We start from the raw sequence: 18,169 nt of genomic DNA on the forward strand, positions 1-18,169 counted from the left end.
CTTCCATACAAGAAGTCACGATGACTTAAGTTGCAAATCAACAAACTTAATATATGGATTAGAATGCAACTTATGTGGTTTAGTATATGTCGGAGAAACGCAAGAATGATTAAACAAGAGAATGTGCGGTCATCGTTCGGCAATTAACAACACCAAATTCCCGACTGTTGACCGTTGATCAACAGTTTAATCAACAAGATCATTCAATCCTCTCTATGAAAGTTCGTATTTCAAAAAAAAAAAAAAAAAAATACCATCCTACGAACAGTCCCGTTCTAAGTAAAACCTATCGTAGGGAAAGAGAGGAGTACTGGATACACAGACTAGGTACTGCAATACCTTACGGATGCAATGACAACATCAAAAGTATAGGAAACCTTTCAAGCCAATATAACAACAGCATAAATGTGATGAATTTAGTTGACAAAAATCCATGGAGTCATGGTCATCGCCACTACACGTCACTTAAGTTACATGATGTCTCCATAGATGGTCTCCTTCCTTTCATACAAAAACCTCTTGGACTTCATCACATTAGAACCAAACTTTATTCTATACCTCTTACTTTACTACACTCCCTTTACAAAACAAGTCTTGACACTCCTGTTTCTGACCCTACCTCATCATTATAGAGACTTGTTGCCATCATTTTGGATATTGGTTTCCACAGACTCTTTAAACCAGTTTGTGTGAAAAGTCAAGATGGAGAAAGACCATCATTTCTTCAACTACCGTTTGTCAAGAAAGGTACAGATGCAATTAATTTGGCTAACATTCTCCATCACAAAAACGTTGCCAACAAATTTTCCCCATATTTCAAAGACAAATCCATACCAATTATTTCATATTCCTATACTTCACCCATTGCATCCAAAATTTTCAATTATAAAAGGCTATTGCAGAACCTCGAGATTGAGGACTTCAAGGTTAAACCACCTGACTGTTCTTGCAAAAACTTTCCATTAAAGTATGGTCCTTCTGGTCTTGTCGTTACAAGAGATTTAACCATCATCGAAAACGAATCTCTGCGTAATATCCTTTCTAAAGGTCCCAAGTACCGTGAACCACGCTCCATAAATTGGAATTATAACTTTAAAGTTCTTATGGATGCCATCGAGGACTATGCAAGACAATGGATAAAAAGAGAACAAGAAGACATTAATTCTCTGTCAGAGTGGTTAAAGGCCGTGAGGTCTTTAATTTTGAAACGAATGAAAGTTTCAAGTAGGTCAATGAGTGCCAAGGCTACATCGGTTTTCAAAGACCCCGATGTAGCAAAAACATTGTCTACTATACATGACAAATATGTTGTCGTACCAGCAGACAAAGCCCAAAACAACATTGTTTTTGTCTGCAAAACGTTTTACATCCAATGTTTATTATCAGAGGTAGACGTATAAAATAATAACAGTGATAAGACCTATACTGCTACCACGCTCTCAAAAGAAGAGATTGTGGTAAACCATAAATCTGTGCTTTCCTCTTTTGGTCTCTCTATCAAGGACGATGATTGTGATTTACTGTCTATGTACTGGATTTCTAAACTCCACAAGAATCCATACAAACAACGTGTCATAGCTGGATCTGCAAAATGTACCACCAAACCTCTTTCAAAACTTTTAACTTCTATACTCACAACTGTCAAAAAGGGTCTACAGTCCTACCACAATACTTATTACTCTCGTAGTGGTGTTAATTCAATGTTGATCCTGAAAAATTCGAAAGATCTTTTGGAGACAATCAGTTCAAGACTATTATCTGAATATAATAGCATTAAAACCTATGATTTTTCAACACTGTATACTTCTATTCCCCATACTCAGTTAAAATCCCGACTTAAAAACATTATACATCGTTGTTTTTCCAAAAAAAGATGGTACACCTAGATACAAATAAAAAGTTCTTGGTAGAGATTCCTCTTACTTTGTAAGAAATAATTCCAAATCATCTTCCAAATATACAGAGGAAGATGCTTATAAAATGCTGGAATTTTTAATCGACAACAGATTTGTCCAATGTGGTGGACGTGTTTTTCAACAATTGTACTCCTTTACTTGCTGACCTTTTTCTTCGCTCTTATGAGGCTGACTTTATAGCTGATCTGATCCGAAAGAAAGAATATCGTTTAGCTAGATCCTTTAGTCTCAGTTTCCACTATATAGATTATCTTTAAAAAAATATTAATTTCGGGGATTTGATACATCGCATATACCCCAAACAACTTCAGATAAAGGATACTACAGACACTGTGAAGTCAGCCTCATATTTTGACCTACACTTAGAAATCGATGGTAAAGGAAAACTATTGACAAAACTTTACGACAAACGTGATGACTTCATTCAAAACTATCAACTTTCCTTTCATCTGTGGCAACATCCCTTCAGCACCTGCGTATGGAGTGTTCATATCATACTCATACGTTATGCCAGAGCTTGCCGAAACTACGCAGACGTTTTGTATCGCGCTAGAACTCTAACAAATAGTCTTCTGGAACAGGGTTATGTTGATACAAGATTGAAGTCATCACTACAGAAGTTTTATGGTCGTCATCATGAACTCGTGGATCGTTATGGTGTATCCATTTGCACCATGAAAATTGATTTATTCAACGGGTCATAGTTTTCCTTTCCTCGTTTGTCTACCCCGGACTTGACTTTTTATTAGCAACTCGGCGGGTGTTGGCCTCGTGCAATAGAACTCTTGATTATTCTCAGTACCTCAGAACAAATATTCTGGTTTATTGCATCCAACCCATTTAATAACTGTATAATATTGTTTTATATTGTCAAAACAACAATGAGACCAGTCACAAGTTATCCAACTTAAAACGCCTTCTCTCTTAAAAATGATACATTTCAAGACAATATTTATCAATTATATATACTTTTGCTTTTTATTTTCCAATAATAATAACATGTTGTGTAGGACCATTATCTCAATCAAAACCTAAGGGACCATGTCATGTATTTTTGAAGACCTTTTCAGTATCGATCGCACGACAGACGACGATAACGACAAGTATACGATAAAGCGATCACCTAAGTTGACATAAAAAGAAAGCTTCCATCAAATCACATAAATAGTCCAATATGTGAAAACTATATATTTTTTTCTCGATTGAAAAGATATTGGTTATTCGGCAGATGAAGTTTCCGAACTGAGAAGCAAAACATAAGATTTTACTTTTTCATAGCAGAGAATACTCAACAGATCAATGCAGTGAGTCTCACTGTGTTAACGTGACCGTTCATTCGCTTCTTTTGTTGCTTCTGCTTTGTTTTGTCTTTACCATTTTTATGTGTCTCTCGACAGTTGTATTTCTAAAAATAAACGGGACTTTTAAAAACATTCATCATGGATACAGCAACTCATTTAGACACAATATTGCACAATATTTTGAAATTCAATCTGAGTATAAAAGTCTGCTTCAGGGTGCATTCATGGATCACTTTGTACCCCATTATCTCGAAAGAAGTAAATGATAGGGTTAATTTGGTAAGCGAACTTCTTGAAGCTATTGTACTGAATCCAATAAAAAAATATTCAAAATCGCACCAAATCGCGTGGTCCAGAAATTTATCCTAGTCTGGCCATTGTGGTGAAGAATATTGTGTGTGGAACAATATCATAGACATTCCTATGCCTTATTGGAGTTAAACACTTAAGTTCCATGAAATGCTTGTGTAAGACCCTTTTTGGTCCCTAATTCTAAAACAGTTGGAGCCATAACCCCAAAAAATCAATACCAACCTTTCTTTTGTAGTTTGCAACCTTGTTATAAAATTTTATAAAGATCAACCAAGTTATCGAACGAAAACCAAGTGACTACGGACGATGACGACGACGACGACAACGCCATACCAATATACGACCGCAGTAATCCTTTCTGATACTCTGTATCGGAGAACAACGTTTAATGGGGTATATAGAACGTTGACAGAAGGCTTCAAAATACTATCCAACAAGTCAACATAGTCGTTTTCTCACTGTTCAATAAACTGTATTTAAGATCTTCCAAGTCAGTTTTAAACTGTGACCTCTATATTGGTAATTTCCCTGTCCATATTTAGTGTGTTCGGTTCCATCACCAAGCTAAACACCAAACAGATACCCTAGATATTTCAACTAAATTGGAGTTAGCCAATTCAGATGATATCAAAAAGTCATATTCATGATAAAATAAATATATTCTTTAAAGTTCAGCTCTCACATTGAGGTTGTCACAAGTATACATGTTTTACAAAATATATAAATCACATCACATCAACCTCTGTACTTATTGCCTGAGTAATTAATTTATTCAGAGATATGATTTGGGGAGTACCATTTTGGCTTGCCATATACCAGATTTAAATACATGCTTTAAAGGTTCCCCTGGTTAGGTAGGCATACTTTTATGAATAATGTGCTGATCTACTTAGGCGTTTGTCCTAAAAACATTTGTGAAATTTTGGTTAAAAATTATAGTCCCCTGGAAAGACATTTAAAGATCCTTTATCATTCAATACTAGAGCAAATACTAAAAGATTGATGAATCAATTCAACAAGAAGTTGATAGCAGTTAGTTCCCATTCCAGAAACTTAATACTATACAGCAGTTTCTTTGATTTTTTTCCAAGTTGACGAATAGTTATTACTGTCAACTACATAGACATAACAAAAAAATATATTTTTTAATATACGTTTTAAGTTATCCTCTTTGTTATCTTCTTAAGGAAAGGCCAAAAATGCATGATTATGTTGACTTTCAAAACTGATATTCATCCTATAGTTAACTTTCTGTATTGATTTCCAATAAAATTGAATATCACTCAATTATATTTTAAAACAAAATGTAAAAAGTGTTCTCCAGGAAGTAACACCTATATAAAAAGTGTATCTTTTGAAACAATAACAAGCATCTTAACAATCTTTCATAAAACACATCTTAACATTCAAAATATAAAGAAACAATATAAAGTACAATTATACAATAAACATCTAAACATTTGGACCCATGGCAACTTGTCAAGTAAATATGTAGAATATACACCGGTTGTACATAGTACCATATTAAAATAGAATTTTACAACAACAAAAATTATTCCAACAGTTCAATAACTTTTATTTTAACACTATTTCATTCAAATATAGGAATGCTTGTGATTTTCAAATTTTGGTAAAAAAAGAACACCAACTTAAGCATGAACGTTCTCACTGTAAGTGTATCCCGTTCATGCTTTCTGAACTATTGTTAAATACGAAATATTGAGAAATGTACAACAGTGTAAAAAAAGTAAAATGACAAATCTTAATTATAAAAAAATAAGCAGCACTTTTCACTGTAAATGATTAACCAAAGCACCATTGTCTTATATAGACTAAACAATTTGAACTGCTATATATAGCAGGAAATTTTAACCCCTTGTGATGTTCAGTCCATCCCATTCTAAATCAGTTTATTAATGTGGTTTTATTTGACTACTGAAGATGTAATCTAAAACATCTATCAGATAGAAATATAAACTAATTATGAAGGTATAAAAAGCTTTTTTAAATTGTTTTAGCATTAAAGAAACACCTTATAGAAAAATTGTAAGTAAATTACCAATTAGAACATTTCGAACATCCAGTTGATACTACAGTGGCACACTTTACAATATTTCTACAGAAGGATTTACAACGTATGTCATAAAACACAAGGGATTGTTCTAGTGGGGGAAGTCAAAGCGGGAGTTGCTAAAGATTCCACACTTGAAAAACTAGGTGCTGCCATCGGAGACAATGTCATTGTTGTCACGGGAAATGATGGAAACTGGAAGGCATTGGGTGCATTTCTTGGGCTCATTGTTGTTATAGGACTAAGCGAACTCCAAAAATGTAGAAATGGTGTCCTTGGTCCAATGACTGGGCTTGGTTGAATTAACGGCGATTGGATAAGAGGACTTAAAACTGATAAGGACATGGGGTTTATATCACTGAATGAAAGCGGTACAGGCTTAGGTTTAGTCATTATATGTTTGACTGGTAATGTCACTTGTACAACCTTCTGTTCCTTTAAATCTTGAATATGTTCCTCTTTAGATGTTGATAAATTAACAGGAGACGGTGTTGGAGAACACGATGGTGTGCCAGCTGACGAAGTGGCAGTAGTGTCTGCAGTAGTTATATTGCCAATTTCCATAACAGTATGGGGAATAGGACTTGATCTAGTATCTTGTTCTTCCTGTTTAATCCAAGAGAAGTTCAGCGAATGTTTTGGTTGTAATGCTTGATTTGCAGATGATTTAAGTTCGACTGGATTATATGAGGCGAAATGAGGATAAACCTTTTGTCCATACTCCTTGGCAAGAGTTTCCATCTTGACTTTAAAAGGCACTTTGTTCTCGTGTTTCACTATCTCAGGAAATGATACAAATTTGTATACAAATTTTTGTCCCATAACTTTCTTGATGATATTTTTGTCATAATAATATCTAAGAGCACGACTAAGTTTATCATAGTTCATATTGTGTTTATTTTTACGCAATCCCCATAACTTAGCCACTTCTTCCGCATTTATCAACTTAAATTCTCCTTCATTGTTGGTCCACTGAATAATACGAGAGTGTTGGTTACTTATCAAAAGTTCCAGTAAAAACTGCCACAAAGTGATACTAGAATCCATTGCTATAACAGAAAACAAATAAATATATTCGTTAATGAAGGTGCTAAACCGTAACATTATAAAAATTCCCAATTCCGAATTGCATACACGTGTAGGTGTATTCTCAGAAATAAGGAAGTATAAACCTGCACACACACACACACACATATATATATATAAAGAGTGATCATCAGATTTCTCAAAAAAACTCATTCATAATTTTACAAAATGAAATGTGACTTGCCTCGAATTAGCCAACCGCGAACCTATTCTCTCTTTCTTATGGTTCCATTTATTCTTTTTTTCAAATCAAATGTTTGTATACATTGATGCCATATTTGTTATTCGGTGAACATTTTTAGTTATTTCTTCCGCATTAATAACCAATAATACAATTCTTCCCTATCGCTTTCGTGTTAATTCTTTTGTGTAGGGACAGAATTTACTATAGTTTCCGGGTATTTACTATTTATAAGAAGTTGAATATTACTGGATCTAAAAATGTTTTAAATTGTTTGCTTTTACATAAATTACAAAATTAAAAGCTCCCCAGTGTGTAGCTTAATACATCAGCTGAGGTCGTCCAACATTTTTAGTTTAAATTGTTGACGAAGCACAAGGATTTGACCAGAATGATAGTGGTCAATAATTGTAAAATTTGCAATTCAACATTTACCTTATAAGACCCAATATAAAAAATATAAATAAATAAATAAATAAAATAAATAAGTCCCAAAAAGGAATGTAGCAATAACCTTGTCAATTCATTCTAATAACTTTGTGAGCACTGTTTGAATTTTTGTCTTTTTTTTTAATTGGTCATAGGATCCAAATTTCAACTCTTTTTGTATCTATATCAAATAAAATTTCCATTTTTATATGGAACATTCTAGAACAGTGTCATAGAGATCCATACAGAAACCAAATACTCAAATACAGTGGCGGATCCAGTTTTAGGTAAGCCCCCCCCCCAAAAAAAAAATCCTGACAGGATCACCGGTGACGATCACTAAGTGATCCTAATTTTCTAGGGGGTTTGGGGCCATGCCCCCAAGAAAATTTTGAAATATTAAACCTCAAAACCTGCATTCTGAGGGTATCTTGATCAATTTTTAAAAATTGCAATTTTCTAAGGGGGCCACCCGCCAACTGGATCCGCCACTGAAATATTTGTGCAGAAACTAAAATAGTGTTTGGAAACCGTTCGATCCATCAATCCCAATCTTCTATCCCATGGTCAAGAACTAGAAAGCTATGATCAAAATCCCCAAAATTAATCCCAGGCATAGAATTTTGCGGAAAACCGTAAATGTCAACAGGAACGACGACGTCATCAAGAATTTATTGCGAATAAATTAGCGATCGTACAATAAAGATATTATGGACACCTTAAAATACCAAAAACTTTGAAAAAGGAGTACTGTCACTAATTGATGATTTCTAAAACGCCGAAAAAGTTGCCATGACTTGTGTTATTTATAGTAAACATTCTTTATCCGTGATCTGATGTAGAGGCATATAAATATTACGTTTCTGATTAATCACTTGAGAAGTAGCTATTCTACTGCAAGTTTTATAGTGTCAACCAAATTTAGGAAACTTGTGAATACATTCAAAATGTAATGATATAATTTATTTACACAATGCCAAATATAAAAAAAAAACATCAGATGAAAAAAGTTCTGCAACAATAATATGTGTGATACTCTACTTTATCTTCGGGACCAAACGCACGTGAATTTTATTACGTTAACTAGTCTAGTGACAAAAATATATATTTTGTTTTAAAGCTAGTAGGATAGAGATTGTCTTCTTTGGACTGAATGACCAATATAAGAGTACATAATGGACATCCAAGTAAAGGAAGCCTAATTATATCCCCTAACTGGCCAAATATGACTTTCTTGCTTGCTAATATAATCCAATGAATCACAGTTAAATTCATTGATATTCCCGGTGGCACATTTTTATAACATTAATGTCAATAGAACACATGACTATAACTGAGTATTGTACATAACTAACAAAAGCAAATCTCCGACTCAACAATTTCAGAATGTATATACAATGTGCTCGTGATGTTTGAATTAAACTCTATCAAAACAAGTCAACTAAGCCATTTTTTCTACAATTGAATATATATAAAATAAATATACTGACCTTTAGTGTGAGCATTGTTAAAAGTAAATCTGTGAGTGAAATGATCTTGAGATGCGTTATCGAATGTCATTGGACCCCTCTGACCATCTAAAAAGCAACAACCACAAATCATGGTAGAAATTTCAAAGCACTTAAATTCCAAAGAAATGTAAAGATGTAAAGAAAGAATCAAAAGACACAATAAACCGGTTTGGTTCAAATGCTAAAACACGTCAAATACTTTAACTGAAGCATCTTGCGTCGTCTATTGCGTTTTTGCCTTTGTCCAAAACAACCAAGCAACACGCAGATGCAATAAATAAAAATAGGACATTCTTGAGATTTCTTAGTGAAATGTTGTACATAACGAATGATACAGCTGAAGTTAGAAATTTAATACTAAGGACCGCCCGATATGCATTTCTTATCACCATTTCGCTCTTGTCATGCTTTTGACTTCAGAAGGAGGCACGATCAAGGATCGCGAGACATATTGTCGTCTGCTGTCAAAACATGGCCGACAAAAACATCACTGAATTCTTTTAAGAATAATGGAAAGAATACGATACAAAACAATTGTCAATGATTAATATTTTCAAAGCAAAAAAATAGATAAACCTCAACAATAATTCATTCATCCCAGATTCTATACACCTTGGGGTTCATTTTTATAGTTAAAACACAAATATTTAGTTACTAAAAGTGTGACGGAGAAACAGCACCACGATCTCTTCGAGATGTTTAGACATTTTATTTTGATGACTAATGTTTTTGAAGAAGACTGAGAAGGTATAATGTTTTTGTACTTAATAAAAGAGTTCATTACTTGGAGGCTAACGAATGTTCACGAATGATGGGTATATAATCAACGTGTGACAAAGTGTGTTTGTTTTCAGTGATGGCCTCGATAAATAAGAAAAAAAGTTCCAAACTTGGCTTTCGTACTGGCTGATTTTGTTCATTCATAAAAAATGAATTTGTTTGCAATTTTTTTCTTGAACAAGAGGAAAATGTTCGTAAACCATATATTGCCTTCGGGTTGGATGGTGCATGTCTATTATCCGATATCAGCGACAGTTATGAACGGTCCATATTAAATGAATGGTATCGGTACTTGTAACCCTTTTTTCTAGAAACGAGATAAAAATAATTCATCATCGAACACAAATGCTTCACGAACTACGTGTGTAACTAAAATATAGCGTTGTCATACACTTATTTTTTCATATTTTAGGTTCGTTTTTTTTATTAGCTTACCTTCCATTCTATTGAAAATCCAAACTTGAAATTCACTTGTACACCGTTTCCTACAAAATATATCAAACATAGAGAAAATTTCTATATTTAGGTAATTTTTTTTTCTCGCAAATAAGTTTTTTCAGATTACGGAAATAACCTAAAGATTCAAATAAATCGAAGGCCATGATCTAATATAAAATGATCACATGGTGTCGGTACTTCCTGAACAATGACACCACAGCCACTTTAAACCTCTAACTGACCTTATCTGAATCTATTATTTTGAATTTTACTATACTTTCGCAAATATTTCCCCTAATTGGTATTTGAAATAAGTGCTTTCAGATTCTCACAAATAAAAATAACATTGTTTATAAAATCCCTATATAACCTGCTTGTCATAAGCGACAAATATGTTGACCGACGTGGTTTGACTTCATACATTTGTGGTTGAACTTTTGAAGCAGAATTTGATAAATCAATAAAAAGGAGAAAGTGCACAGCTTAATACGACAATACCTTTGTGAGGAAAAAGTTGGTACAAACATGAACATAACATTCAAACTTGATCCTTTTTTTTGACAGTTGGAACCGGAAAAACTATCCTGACATCATTTAACTAATCTTCACTTATACCGCCATGTTGACAGGAAATTGTTCTAACCCGAATGAAAGTGGTCAAAGAATTTAAAAAAAAAAAAAAACAGACATAAGACATAAGAAATACATACTTAAAAAACAAAGCGTTTACTTCTTCTGTTTTAGTCCTTTAATCATTAAAAGGCAAGGACCATAAAGCTTTACATCAATCTAAGCTTTTCATTTTGTGATATTGTATTTAGTAGAACAAATTTAAAGAAGCTACATTGTAAATGTATCACTTTTACCCAACTTACTGCCCGATACCAGAGGATGTCCCTTAATATACATATAATTTATAATAGTAAATTCCAAAAATCAATCAAATCTCCCTTTAGATGACAGAATCTTAGGTAATCAATATAGTTTTACTCGTGATATTGTTATGGAAGCACGAAAAATGCTTGCTTTTTGCCCTATTCAGTCTCCAAGTTTTAATCGGTTCAAATCAAAATAACCCAACAATCAATCCGTTTTGACACTTGTGGGACTTTAACAGAGGTGACTTTAACTTGAGTATTCTGAAATGCATGTTTAGCTCCTATTTTCAAAACGGATGGGTGCAAGCAATAATTCCCAAAATCAATACCAACCTTCCTTGGGTGATTTGAAACTTTGTTGCTATAACTTTATTCAGATTCATGCTACACCGCAGGAAAGTACGGACGACGATGTCCAGCTCCATACCACTTCAATAGTCATAACGAATTCCATTTAAAGGGGAAAATATCCAGTATATTACAACAATGTTACAAAAATTGATCCATTCGATACTTCTATATCGGATCCAATACAGGATAGCATACGAGTTATTGGTATCGAAACTATATTTCTAAGAAAAATTGGAAGAACCAGTCTGTCTCAAATATTTGTAGTTGGTCAATTCATAGTCAAGCTTGAGTCATCTCCGCTGTCATGGCTTGTATGGGTTTTAACCGTGGTAATATTAGCTTTTCTAGAATTATTTACACGTCTCTAGTTTGTTACCATTTTTAAGCGAAAATGATAGTCAGTCTGCATGACAAATCAGGGGAAATATAACATCCGTGTTTGCATGTAAACGATTCAGGATTTTACAGTTCATAAAAACATCGAGTGGGTGTGCGACTCTAAACCAAATATCACTACATGTTAGCAATGTACCAATAAACAAAAAAAGCCCCAAAAAAACAACTTACATATAGACTATGTTCAACAATCCATTTTTTTCTAAGTAAGGCGATGAAAGACCGGAAACTAACAAGGATCGATACAATAGAAGCTTTTGTCGCAGGTATAATAGAGATTTAACCATTTTCACATGGGTCAACAGGTACAAAAATGTAATGATAGTGGTGTATTCTTGTGGTAAAAATGTCGGAGAAACGTCCCGAGCAGGAAAACAAGAAGGAAATGCTTAGATTTAATTTTGAAGGGCTGGTGTTTCTCCTGTTACAAGTCTCATACGACATCATTCTGTCCCGTTAGTTGGCAGTATATTATATTCAAGAGTGTTTTATTTGTTCAGACAAAAAAGATTGATCACAGATTTCCATTGTAATGTGTTGTAAATGTTTAGCATAGCCTAGATAGTAGGAAACACCATCGGATGGAACAAAAAATCAAATGGGTTCTTTTAGTCGGCGTCATTACTCAGAACACCATTCAAGTGCCGTCATTGTCATCAATGTTAACGGACTCGTCGCAGACTATTTTAATGTGTGGTCATTGCAGCTGTTAGCATCCTATTTATAGATATTGCAACATATCGTGGGGGTGTTTCGAGGTCATGTTACATAAGGAAGACACACCTGTGTATGTTAATGATAATGTACAACGTACCTTTCACATCAATCTTGTATTTATATGTTAACATAGTTATTAAGAATTAGAATGTAAATGATCTTGATTACATAGTACTTCGTATATGCTTGCATGCCGGATATTTAGTATCCTGAAATTAGATTTAATTGTTATCAAAGAGGGAATGAAGGTCACAAACTGTCCGACTCATGGACTTTGGGTACGAATTTAATTAGTTCATCGTTGATCTTATCTATATATATGAATTTTTCATGCGTCCTGACTCCTAGGTTGATTGGTTCCATGCGTCCTGACTCCTAGGGTGATTGGTTCACGAGGGGTGTTAATAGACTGAATTATGGAGACCTAAGTCAAGTTAAATGAAACTAGGACCGGTGGCGATAATCCACGCGTTTACCGTTTCAGAAAACAGAGAGATCCATTATAGTATGTTGGTTGTGCAAGACACCAAATATATGATGACATGTTTTTATTGCAATATCATTTAATGAACACACTTTCGGATTTTGCTAAAAAATAAACAAATTTGACCTAATTAACTAACCTGGTTATTGTTCACTCCAGATCGATAATAAATGTGTTACACTACAAAATCAATTTAACACAATTCCAAGGTCAGAAAATATAATGATATACCCAAATAAGATTAGAATTGACAACATGGATCCCATAAAAATCATTCTTTACAACGATTCGATGGTAATGTGACCCGGAAGTTTAGTGTTTACATATGGAACTCCCATATTTACGTCATTCAATCCTGTGACGTCTTCATTTGGGTTACCTGAATTGAACTTAATACACAACCAATCATTTCTATTTCCTGGATGAAAATAATAACCGCGGTAAAATATGTTTTGAGTCTTGTGACAAGTAATATAATTTCACGCGTTTGAACATAGTGAATTTGAGTGAAATTATTTTCTCTTGCAGTTATTCATTGTGTTGAGGTGGCTTGCTAGTCGCAGGACAGTTTTCACGTGAAATTAGGTTTGCGGTCATTCAGCACGACGACGTCATAGCGTTAACTTGGGTAAATTTACCCACCTCCCCCAAATTCAGTTTAGATTTATAACACAAGATTGATAGGACTGGGCAAGATTTTACCTATGTTTGACACACATTTTTAGGTTTTAGTGCGTCAACAGATACAGATGTTAAAAGATTAGTTTATGTTGATGTTGTGTAAAGTATATGATGTAATTAATAAATATAGCAGCGGCGTCGTTGTGTAGCTTTGCACTTTATTTGGAGTTGTTTTATAAATCCATTCACTATTTACATAGATTTTCATTTAGTATATTTGGGGTATGAAGTATGCATCAATGAAACGTCTCTAGAGTTTCGTGGGATTTGGTAATGTACTGTATCTTTGAAACAATATAATGAAGGGTTGGACAAGAGAAATACATATTATTTAAAACTGATTGTTGATACGTGAAATGGAAAATATAGGTCGATCATAGATATAAAATGAGTCAACCGATCATTTTATTTGAACATTACACTCGATCATTACGTAATATACGTTGTTGCTATTGGTAATAGAGGTGTCTTTATCAGTTTATGACAAGCCAAAGTGGGCAAAAGTCAATATTTTGTAATCTTGGAAAATGTATTTTTTTAATATTACAAAATCATTTTTTTTCAATATCAGAAATACTTTTTAATATTAGAAATTAAAAATTAATTTTATAATATAACAAATTCCTCAATTAGTAATATTATAAAACATTACACATTTTTAAATATTAACAAATTGAATTTGTAATATAAGAATGAATTTCTAATATCTGTAACACTGCAAAATCAGTCATATTTTATAATATTACAAAATGATTTTCCAATATTAAAAAATAGGTTTTTAACATTAAACGCAAATTTAATGTTAACAAATATTTCTTTTAAATCAGAAAATGATTTTCTAATATTACAAAATAAAGCTATTAGAAATTGATTTTTCAGTATTAGAAAATGGATTTGTAATATTAAAAAAATATATTTTCAATATTATAAAATCATTTCCTAATATAAAAAATTCGAAAGGGATTTTCTAATATTGCAAAATCGTAATTGAATACGACAAATCCATTTTCTAATATTAAAAAATAAATTTCTAACATTAGAAAATCAATTTCTAATATTAGAAAAACATTTTCTAATATTGAAAAATTGTTTTTAATATCTGAGTTCTATTCGATTACCCAAAGCCTTGATTCTGTCACCTCTACAGTACTAAATACAGTTACTAACAGAATCCCAATAAGGAGCAGTCCTGAGAGACTCAAAAGGGTATTCAAACAACTTGTATCTTTCAGTACTTTTGGATTCCATTTACTTGTTCGGTGGCTAAATCAGAGAATTAGCAAGTCCCATTCTAATTAACTGCAATGGCGTGAAATATTCCAAATAAACATAAAACGAAGAGTTTTGGTGAATATTTTAATCTTTACCAACTTACTTACACAAGAATTAATATGTTGCACAGTTTTTAATGGGTGTTGTTAATTGTTTCTGTGTTAAGGTAACAAATAATAGTAGGAATATAATTATGGAAACTGAGCTTGTTACAATGATTTTGATACTATTTACAATTATAACAATGTGTAAAAAAGAGCTTTGTGCAGCATACATATGTATGACATACAATTATATACTTTTGATGTTGTTCAAAAACTTCTTAGCTAGGTTAGTAACATGACTATAAAATCGTTGTAAAGGCAAAGCATCCGGACAAAGAGCTAATTATTATAGTTTCTTATCTATTACTGTACATTAATAATTTAAAAAGTTTTCCATAATTACAATATGAAAAAAAAAAACGAATCTGATTAAAAATATAGAATGGCTGAAATAATGCATGTACTTCATAGTATTGCATATGATTTTAAGTTGATGTTCTCTTAAAAGGTATTTGAAAAAAAAAGAAATTGCACATTTTGTTCGAAAGGATCAAATAGCAGATCACAACAAATATCAATACTATTTAGTGGAGAAGACTTTTTTTTACAGAAGTAGACAATTATTTAAATGATATATTATAAACAAAACCTGTTATATTCATATATGCTGCATCATATTTCCGCAATTTGGCATTACATTTTCGCAGAAATAATGTTACGTTTTTGCATAAGAACCTTTATTTAAGGCTGTTTAATATCGACATCTCGAAATAATCAGGCAAATGTTTGTTTGTTTGTTGGGGTTTAACGTCCGAGCAGCAATATTTCAGCTATATTCAGACGATGAACATGAAATGGATGATAAAATGAACATGAAATGAAAAAAAAAAGGATGGGTCACAAGGATAATAGGGTCGACAAATTTTGATTGCCACTGGAAAAAGGGGGGATGGGTAAAGTCGGGCAATTTAGCCTCCTGTGGCGGAGCGCAAAGGTTCCTACTCCTATCGAATACCACAGCAGGATTCTTTAACGTGCGAGGAACGTGGCATCTTTCCCAACACGGTGCACCACTATGATTTGCGGTCAGGTTTTCCGTATTATAGCCTGACAACCCCAGCATGTAACACGCCAGGGAGACCCCATTCCACCACCTGGGGCACACATCCCAGTTGCTCTGTGGGCAGAGCGCCTAGCCCCCGGCTAGGGTTCTGAGCACTATTTAGTCTCTTTTTACGACAAGCTTAGCGCTGCTGCAGGCCTATTCTTTTAACACCCGGATCTGCACGGGGCATCAGGCAAATGAAAAAAAAAACAAAAAAAAACAAGTACTATCTTTAAAAAAGATAGCAGACGCGGTAAAATTATGTTCCTTTTGCTTTTAATTTTCTACATTTCATTCAGGAAATACATGTAACACATGACTCGTAATTTCGAAACAGTTTTTTTGAACGCCATTAAGTTATCAGTATTTGGCCAATCGGACAACAGAATTGCGATCAGGTGACTTGTGTTTCCACGGAAGAGCGTCTTTAAAGACAAAGGATAAAAAAGCGAAACTATACCGACTGCGTTGAAAAAACATATCAAAATTTGACATGATGCTCATCTGCATGGTGAAGGGTGACGCGAAGGTACTAATTAATGGTGGCCACAGGTGTAGAAAAAACTCAAGATAATCAAAACTTTTTCGCAACTCATGCATGATTTATGAAGAAAGAATGACGTCTACATTAGGGGATGCTTTCGCGAAGTTACCCATCTTTTAAAATTAGTATAACTGATTCCCGAATGGCGTCCCCTTCAGCTTCAGTAACTTTGCCCTTCTCCTTAACCTGGCAGCCCGGATAACATTTTTGTCCTGCAAGTTTCTCTCAAATATATATTTTAACGATCCTAGGGTCGCTTATAGTATTGACAAGGGAACCAGATTACTTTTCTCCTAAGGTCACGAGAGAAATTAATACGCATGGGATGGTTAGTCGACTGTCACCACGTGATCAAACAGGTCATCAAATAGTGCAAAATTACTATACGGACTTCTTAATGAAATAGAAGATGCGAAATTTCTCTTGCATGCTAGTTTTGATAAACTATAAATTTTATGGTTATTTTTAATCCTTTTCATTTCACGTCTCACTCTTTTCCATTGACAATGGTATGTGCGTAGAAACGTGATCGCGGACGGAATGCTTGTGAGTGCTACTGTAAAATGTGATATCTGCTTAAAGAAACAAGATTTCAATGTGATGCCTAGGTCAATTTCAGACACTGTCGTGGCTTCATTGATAAAAATTGGGAACATAACAGATCTAATATATGTCTCTCTAAATCCCTAGGAACCGGATTTTGCTCCCCCCCTTTTGGGCAAGAGAGATGAGAAGTAGACTTAGTTGAGACCATCAGTGTCTTTCTTTATAACACTTGGGAACAGGGTTTATGTTGTCTTATGATACGAGACTTTGATACCATCGGTGTCAGTTACAACCTTGTTAAGAACAGGGTAACAAAAATGGAAACAGACCAGATCGATAACATCCGTGTCTCTCTAAACCCTTAGTTAATGGATTTCGTGAGCCGGGCAACAGAAATCTTTTTTTCCAATTCCCAGCATTTACTCTCTTTTTTTGGTCTACCGAAAATGTCATTTGTGGTATTGTGTGTACTTAATATTGTCTGATACATGTTGAAACACCGTTACGATGCCAAGAAACCTAAATATCGAGCTATTTACAATCGTTTCAACCAACCAGGTCATGTCCAATGTTTGAACATTAAGGTTCGTTTCATCGAGAAATTTACCATCATTCCAACAGTATTTATCTAAGTAGACTGTACCGCACCGATGGGGAGTTCTTTTGGATGAAAGAGTTCGGTACTACAATGCATTGCGGTTCTAACGATAATATAAAATATATTAGAATTTATCTGGTCCAGGTAACAGTGAAATCAACATAGCCATTGTCAAAGACGATGGAGGCCTAGGGAAAAGATGCATTCGATCTTGTTACAGCATATTCACTTTCAGACAGATGTAATAACCTTTGTCTGGTTTACAACAGCCTTTAGGTGTTCATTACATTAGAACAATTTTTTTCACTACCAGTCACCCTTCTGAAAGATCTTTGAGATTTCGGACTCGACGAAGGAGGTGTCGTCCCTTTTTCGATAAAATACAGATTGTCGAAATTGAGGTCTTGTCAGATTGGATACGTACCATCCGATCATTGGTACAGAATCGTATTGACAATCTCAAGATATGTGTCAATAAAAGACCCAAGTCCGTATTCAACGATCGTGAGGCACTTGAATGCCTTTCCT

The 18,169-nt window shown here is 33.8% G+C and overlaps 1 protein-coding gene across 6 annotated transcripts; it reads right to left on the reverse strand.

Moving 5' to 3' along the window:
* Positions 1-4,169: 4,169 nt before the first annotated feature.
* On the reverse strand, positions 4,170-13,171 carry LOC148628417 (uncharacterized). 6 transcript variants are annotated; one of them, XM_088587176.1, is made up of 5 exons: positions 12,991-13,171; positions 10,524-10,663; positions 10,023-10,072; positions 8,787-8,873; positions 4,170-6,649 (listed from the first exon to the last, which is right to left on the reverse strand). In XM_088587176.1, exons 2-5 carry the CDS (start codon positions 10,556-10,558, stop codon positions 5,670-5,672), a joined length of 1,152 nt encoding a protein of 383 aa, XP_088443302.1. In that variant the 5' UTR covers positions 10,559-10,663; positions 12,991-13,171; the 3' UTR covers positions 4,170-5,669. The 6 variants fall into 6 exon arrangements, with proteins under 6 accessions (XP_088443302.1, XP_088443311.1, XP_088443320.1 ...); XM_088587185.1 differs by lacking the exon at positions 12,991-13,171 and adding an exon at positions 11,237-11,786; XM_088587194.1 differs by lacking the exon at positions 10,524-10,663 and having other exon boundaries at positions 12,991-13,170.
* Between the last annotated feature and the right edge of the window lie 4,998 nt (positions 13,172-18,169).

The sequence above is a fragment of the Perna viridis genome, chromosome 1 (genome assembly GCF_037379345.1).
Source record: "Perna viridis isolate PV_CMFRI_1.1 ecotype Kerala chromosome 1, ASM3737934v1, whole genome shotgun sequence".
Classification (NCBI taxonomy): Eukaryota; Metazoa; Mollusca; class Bivalvia; order Mytilida; family Mytilidae; genus Perna; species Perna viridis.